This window comes from Argopecten irradians, chromosome 8 (assembly GCF_041381155.1).
Source record: "Argopecten irradians isolate NY chromosome 8, Ai_NY, whole genome shotgun sequence".
Classification (NCBI taxonomy): Eukaryota; Metazoa; Mollusca; class Bivalvia; order Pectinida; family Pectinidae; genus Argopecten; species Argopecten irradians.
In genome coordinates, this window is record NC_091141.1 from 28242284 (window position 1) to 28249946 (window position 7663).

A 7663-nucleotide genomic window follows, 5' to 3' on the forward strand; every position below is an offset into this window, starting at 1 on the left:
TCGAAAATAACATACATTGGAGTTAGTAGCAACATAGAGGTACTGTGCAGTGGCAATGAAAATATAACACCATGAATTAAATATGTTTGGTAAGGGGACCCAACAGTATTCTAACCTATTCCTTTCAAGACTAATATACAGAAACCTTAATACTGAAAATTGAGTAGAACTTTTACAGTACGTTTTATAAAACGAAGCATACGAAAAGCTATAGAAACGGTACGACTGATATGGGCACTAACACTCAACGAAGCCGTCAGCCATACACGCATCCTTGATATTCCAGGAGTACCGATCACTTACGATCACTTCACCCCTGGACTATCTCATAGTAAATTTGGAGGCAGCTCAGCGGAAAACATTGGACCAATCACAGGCCAGCAAATATTTCCTTTGAAGACTACAGAGAGAGCGACGCATCACATCAAAACAACACAGTAAATCATAATGTACCGTTATACGGCTCTTTTGATGTACATCAAAGGACTGAATTACCTGTACTGTTGCCTCCAGTTTTACTATGAAATAGTCTAGGGGTGTAGATATTGTAAGTGATCGGAACCCCTGGAGTATCGAGGATGCCATACACCCAAGTCTTTCACATTCATAAGATCCACACCATTCATTCACTAGTTAAAATCGACACGCTTTTTCTTATTAGTCAAAATGACCTGGCAAAACTTTTTCAAGTTCACTCTCGTTTTCCACTCCGAACACCACTTATAAATATCGCCTTATTAAACTGAAATGAACAATTGTTTTTCATATTTTCCCAAACTTTATAAACAACACAACAATCTTCGAACTAACAGTAATACCTACACATGCTATATTTCTTCCCGTGAATTTCGTGTTTAAGGTTATGTCTCATGCGTAGCTGATGCAATTTAGTTATGGTGAAATACGGTTAACATATGATATATAGTAAAAAAAAAATCTTAAAGTAGTTTAAACAGTGCCTAAAACCTTAACTGATCCTTGGTGTTAAAAGGACATTTCAAAATAAGCATAGTCCCACGAATGTTATTATTTTATTTCCTAATTTCAGTTTGTCCTCGAATGACGTTCGGCGCTGGTTGTACCGGGCAGTGTCTATGTCTAGAGATCGGGACTAGGGAATGCGGGGTTTTGGACGGTTCATGCAGCTGTAAACCGGGATGGACAGGCAAATTTTGCCAACAATGTGAGTACACATGCACGCACTCCGAAAATCTGCATGTCATGTCATATAAGATCTTTACTTTGATATGTTTTATTTGTTTTAAAATTAAAATGTTAGTTTGTCATTATTTCTTAAATAATTACTATAATTATGAAGATATAAAAATGGTTAATCATGTCTTATTAGAATCGCTTAGTTTAAGTATGGATCATAAAATCATGAAAGATAAGACATATAAATACCAGCTTTGGGAATAACAGTGTAATGGCACAGGGTAATAAAAACTTATGTCATCTTAGTAAGGCTTATGTAGCAGATATTAATTGTACATAGTGATACTGTCGCTTTCTTGCTTCGAGCTAGGGGGAATTTCCCTTTAGCTCAGTCGGTAGAGCGATGGACCAGTAAGTCCTTGGTCGTGGGTTCGAAGCCCACTGGCGGTACAATACTCTCGTCCCGTTACACTTACAACGTAAGTACAATGTACTTAGGTCGCTTACCACAGACTGGCTTCAGTTTGACATAAGATGCGATAAGCTTGCAACACGTTACGGCTTTAATTGATCAGTTCTGAAAGTTTCCATTCACTCAAGTCTTTTATGTTTTGTTTTCAAAGTGTGTCCTAAAGGCACGTTCGGTGATGGCTGTCATCAAACATGTGAATGTAACCAAAATGAGTTTTGCATTCCAATCAACGGTGCTTGCCTGTGTTGGGATTACACAACCGGATTGAACTGTACAACAGGTAATTCAAGTCACTCTGTCGCAGCAGTGAACATTATATTAAATCATAGATTCTTCGTTATAAGCAGAATTTCACATGGCAAGGGTTGTTTGCATAAATATAACAGCAATACCACCGTTTCTGAAGAAAAAACAATCATTTATAATTTAACATGTAATTTGATTTTCAAACTGAAATTCAAATATTGTTATTCCAATAATTGTTTTTATAGATATCGTAACTATTCCCCTAAAGTTTATTTAATATTTAGATCTGTTATTTTTTTCTATTTTATCTGGATTATTTTGAGCTAAATATTGAACTTCTACTGTTCGTGCCTTCATTAATATCTTAGGTATGATAATGATTTATTTATCTATATAATATACTTTTCCAATGCTACTGAACAAAGAAGTTATGTTCCCATAAACAAATCATATTATACAGTATTTGTCATTATTTCCATTTTGTAGTCGCTATTTATTTGACCCCCTCCCCCGTTTCTATACGAAATTACTAAGGTAAAAAAAATAAAAAAACAGAATATACTTAATGTTCCGACCATATGGTATCATTAATTATTCGGTATTGCAGGGAAAAAAGTTTCCGTCGTCCTTTAGTCTTTTCTAATAACACACCGGTAATATCTCAATTTTCCATTGATTTAAAAATATGTTATCATCCCTTAAGGTTTACAAAGACATCGCCGTTTATAACGTCGTATTTGATTGGTTGATACGGAAACGTACTCATTTCTATGAGAAAATAGTCCACCAATAAAAATGGAATTACAAATAAATAATACATATGCCTTTCAGATACAAATTCGGATACTACTGCATCCCCCAATGAAGGTGAACACGATTCATTTCTTCAGATGACCACACTTCACATTGCGATTTTGGTAGGAAGTGGACTTCTCATCGTAATGGCGTTGATTTGTACTTGTGTGGCCTGGAGACGGAGTAGATCCGAGTACGAGTAAGGCCATTTAATACTTTTAATCATATACTTGGTGCATGTATCCCGTCTATTACGACGTTGTATTAAAAGTTGAAACTTCTCTGTGCTGATTTAAAACCAGAGCAAAAAGATATAATATAATATACACGGGCTAATTTCTTATACTAGTACTGTAAGTATCTTGGACGATATTTACTTTTACCACACTTTGTAAATGATGGTTTGAACTAAGATATAAATAAGTTCCATCGTCTAAACTAGCGCTTACTTAAATAACCATGTATGCATCCTTGTCAATAAACATTGGTAAAATTAATATTGTTTTGTTTCCAGGCTCAGTCAGTATAGATTTAACAGTAAAGATTCAACACTAAAGATTGGTAAGTGGATAATGACTCTTTTGCCATTGTTTTGCGAATACAAATTTGGATTTGTAATAATAATAATTCAAAATTGAATCACATTACAATTCACATTTTGCTGGCATATATTTCAAAACAAATTATTTTTAAGATAACAGAAACACTATTTTTGAAAATAAGTAAAACAACCAACTATATCGCTTTTGGCCTTAAAAATGCCTTAAAAATCAACGAATATGATAAAATGTTTGGTACCAGTATTACAAAATCTTTAGAAGTTATATCCTTTCAAATTGCGTAGTTCTCAACTGAAAGTATAGACTTTATATAACACATACATGCATATCAAAATGAAGATCACAACAAAAACACAAAGCACATCATAAGTCAATAGTACGAGTACATGTTGAAACCTTTCACTAGATCTAATATAATATGCATTTTGTTCCAACCATCATAATTCGATTCCAAAGACATATCCAAACAATAGCAATTGAAGAAATTCACATATTAATGTAGTAACATGGGCCTTTACAAGCTGTTGAATGTGTTTGACAGACTATAACGAAGTCGTGTAATGAAAACACACCAAGATTGAAGTAGATTCTTTACTTTTCTGGTTTGTTTTTACACTTCACAAGCAATTAATTGTTTTAAAGATGACATGCACCAAATTTATATACGCTGATGAGAAGCAGATATTTGTGTATATATTTTCCCAGTTATCTCCCTTTTCCCTTCTAACGCAAAAACAAACTTTGAATTTCAAAATTGATTGCCCGGAAAGCGACAAATATTAATATAACTTAATTTAACCAGAGTCATTCTTGTCAGCCCAAGTTTTTACCTCAGGCACTAAAACTACAAGGCCAACTTTGACTTGTAAAAGACAATTGTTTTGTGAGAAAATCAATATTGGGATTACCTGACGAATCGTTCTTATGATGATGTAAGCAAATAGTCATCTTTCTTTTTAAGTAAAAGGCAATGCTAATTTCATTTCAATATCAATCGTTGTATATTGTTCGAGAGAGCATAGTCCTCTTACGGCTAACTAACTGATTTTCGTGATGAATTGATTCTGCGTTCCCATGCCGGACGTCTCTTACGGAGATTTCATTTCGCAATCCAAACATTTACATGTATTTGAGACGTCTTTGCGACTACTTTTTTCGTTATTTCTAATGCTTGCCTACAGTATAGGGTCTACGCACTCACATTTCTCACATTAAATTAATTATTGTTTTCTTATCTTATAGTTTACTCTTTAAAGGTAGGTGCAATTCAGGATGTCGTTTTATCCTTGCGTTAACCACTGTTTTAAATATTTCAGTGCACCAGGACCTACCTCCGAGAGAAGACCTATCGAGATATCGAGAAGAGATGGATTCAAACAGGAGAACATTTTCCTCCAAAAACAAGAGAAAATCACATCAAGATGGTGCCAGTAGGCAGCTAGAAGTCTTGAATCTACCAACAAGAATAAAATCGAAACCCCCTACTACCGTTCTTGGTTTCCAAGATTATAGGCCGACGGACGAAGGGGATCTCGACTTTGATGAGTTAACTCGACACTCCTATGTCAACTTGAATGATGAAGACATCTCCAAACATGTAGAGGATGATAGGCGGGACTATGAACGTCTTAATAAAGACGAAATCAAGCCGCCGTATCAAGACTACGAGGTTTGTGTCCAGACCGATCGATCATATGAAAATGTCCCGGCGAAGAAAAGGAGTCTATTAGGATCAATTAGGAAGCTTGTCAGAAAGGAAAGTCGACCAGATAGCGACAAAGCCCATCTCGCAGCAAATGATATGGGGGCGGGGATAAACAGATCAAGTTTTATAACATTTAATAAGAAATACTAAGGATATACAATTTTCCTCTAGTGGATAATGGGTTTAATATTCACAATTATTTGCTTCCTGGTAGTATCATTTTAATATTTTTTTCTACATTTTTATACAGACTATTACATAAAATTTGATGTATTTATGACAAAATAATATGCAATGTTGGTTAAATGCTGAATAGTCATATCAAATGAATACGGTTAATGCAACATATTGGTGTTTAAACTTAAGTCGCTAAGTCGAACAGCTGGGATACGTGTCAGTAATTCGAGTAATACATAGTATGTCGACTCATAAAGTGTTTATTATCGACAGTCAATAATATATACCAGTCAAAATACTATTATTGTATTTTATTCAAGTAGATTTCGTTTTACAGTTTTACTATCAATAGGCACATGTATTTAGATATTTGCAGCGAGTGTTGTTTGCTTTATCCTGAATAATTCATGTTTGCCCGCCTTTTTATCGGTAAGTTTCCAGTACCGTGTCTGTTATGGACCAAACCTGTTCGACAGGTAGACATATACCCTATAAGTCAGACTGGACAGATATACACTGTGTATGTATGTAATACCTACTAATGTACGCCTTTGTATATATAAATTGTAAATTATTATTTATAAGGGCATGTTGTCTATTTCTAAACAAACAACATCCTAACTATTAAAAATGTAATACGATATCTCATCATGCTGTCTAAATTATCATCTTTACGGGTATAGCGGTGGTTTTCAAACAAGTGTATGTTTTGCTCAAAATAGAACGTTGGAAAATAAAGGTTTACATTTCGTTAGATATATGAACATATCGAAATTATCAGTATCTTTCCCTACCGTAGTGGAACTTTTCTCTACATACAGAGACAGAATGACCTATTATCAGTTTCAGAAGAAGCATTTTAATTACGACATGCTCATTTGTCAATCGACCGTAGGTCAAAATTGATGACGCTATCGACAATGGTCGTCATGGTTACGCCGCATGAATTGAGGACGTCACATAATTGCTTTGCAAGTACATTTGTTTTAAAAGATTTAGCATGTGCGATCTGTCATATTCTAGGGGAAGGCAATTCTGCATATCTAATCGGTAACATATCAGTGATTGGTGGAATAAGTTATTTACACTCATAATTAATACTTTTTATCATGGAACATTAATGGAGAAGAAGTCATTGTTTACGAATAACTTATTGTAGTAATAGTCATTCCCAAAAATCATCATTAAGGTTTGAAAAATTACCCCAAGGAAGAAGCAGCTTCTTGTAAAGGTTTACAGGGGGTTATTTTTATACAATCTTATTTTTTAAAGTGACATCGATTTATCATATTTTATGTTTTAAACAAATCGACACACAACGTCAAGTTTTTTACTTTGACGTCAATGTAACGTCACATTTCCCAATTGACTAACTATTTATCTTTTATACCCTGGTTTAGAGGGCACTATAGCCTCATAGTATTGTCGAGGGATGGAATAATGCCCGAGCCACTATTCCATCACGAGACAATACTATGAGGCAATGGTGCCCTCTCAACCTGGCCATAATGGTTTAGTACATCACCCTGACATGAGACCCGTTTTCATGTCATCGTAACAGAAGCACGTCAGGCGACACCTCGCAACGCTATCTCCATTTCCACACCACGTTGTTACTTTAAAGAACGTGAATTGTCGCACAAATCTGTGATTCTAAAAAATGGGATTCAGCTTCACGAAGATTTAAAAGTAGATCAATACAGTTAACTGTCTTCTGTAGAAAAGCAACATTTTCTTCGATATGTAATGGTGACGTCACAATACAGTCACGTTCAATTTCGTGCCACTTCTCAATAGTGCCAGCTTGCCCGGGCACTATTGCAAATAGTAGCCATGTGTAGTATTCTGTCACGTGGTGTACTAATGTCGGATATTTCTTTATACAAGTTTGAAAAGACATATAACCAATCATAATGCAGAATTCTTTTTACAATCAAATTAAAGATATTTCTAGTAGTTTGAAGTATATGTATATTTACATACTTTTTTTTTTCCAAAAAAAATTACTTTATTCCCCAGACATGATAAACGTAGATGACTGCCAGGGTTGGGACCCTGGATTCAGCATTCGTACATAATTGTCCTCTTGCAAGAGGGCTTTCATTCAACATTCATTTCCCTATATTCTCTCTAACCTTCCAATCATTCACTTACTCTTTCTCTTTCTTTATATTATTCATTGATACATTCGTTCTGTGAATCTTTCATACTCATTTATTACTTTTCTTTCATTCTTAATTCATCCTCGCATTCTATAGCTAATTCTTAAATTTATCTAAAATATTCTGAACATACTTTATCGATACAATTTTCTTTTTCTTTGATTTTATAAACATTTCTAAATTACTTAGAAATAGGTATTGGACTTTCCTAAATATCTGATCAACAGCAATTTCTATTTTGTTATACTTAATTTCATTTCTACATTTCCAAATGGACCATTTGAAGGACAATAATGCGGTATTGAGAAGAACTGACATATTATCTTTAGCTTGAAATCCCAAAATCACAACATCTGATGTCAGCATATCTTCATTAAATCCCGGAATGGTT

The 7663-nt window shown here is 34.4% G+C and overlaps 1 protein-coding gene across 1 annotated transcript in view; it reads left to right on the forward strand.

The window, feature by feature from the left end:
* LOC138330050 (uncharacterized) overlaps positions 1–7095 on the forward strand; it is a 28071-nt gene extending 20976 nt beyond the window's left edge. Inside the window, exons 8-12 of the mRNA XM_069277425.1 lie at positions 1049–1183; positions 1779–1907; positions 2705–2867; positions 3183–3229; positions 4545–7095. Coding sequence (XP_069133526.1) covers positions 1049–1183; positions 1779–1907; positions 2705–2867; positions 3183–3229; positions 4545–5083 — 1013 coding nt within the window. The 3' untranslated portion in view covers positions 5084–7095. The remainder of the gene's footprint in view (positions 1–1048; positions 1184–1778; positions 1908–2704; positions 2868–3182; positions 3230–4544) is intronic.
* Positions 7096–7663: the final 568 nt, after the last annotated feature.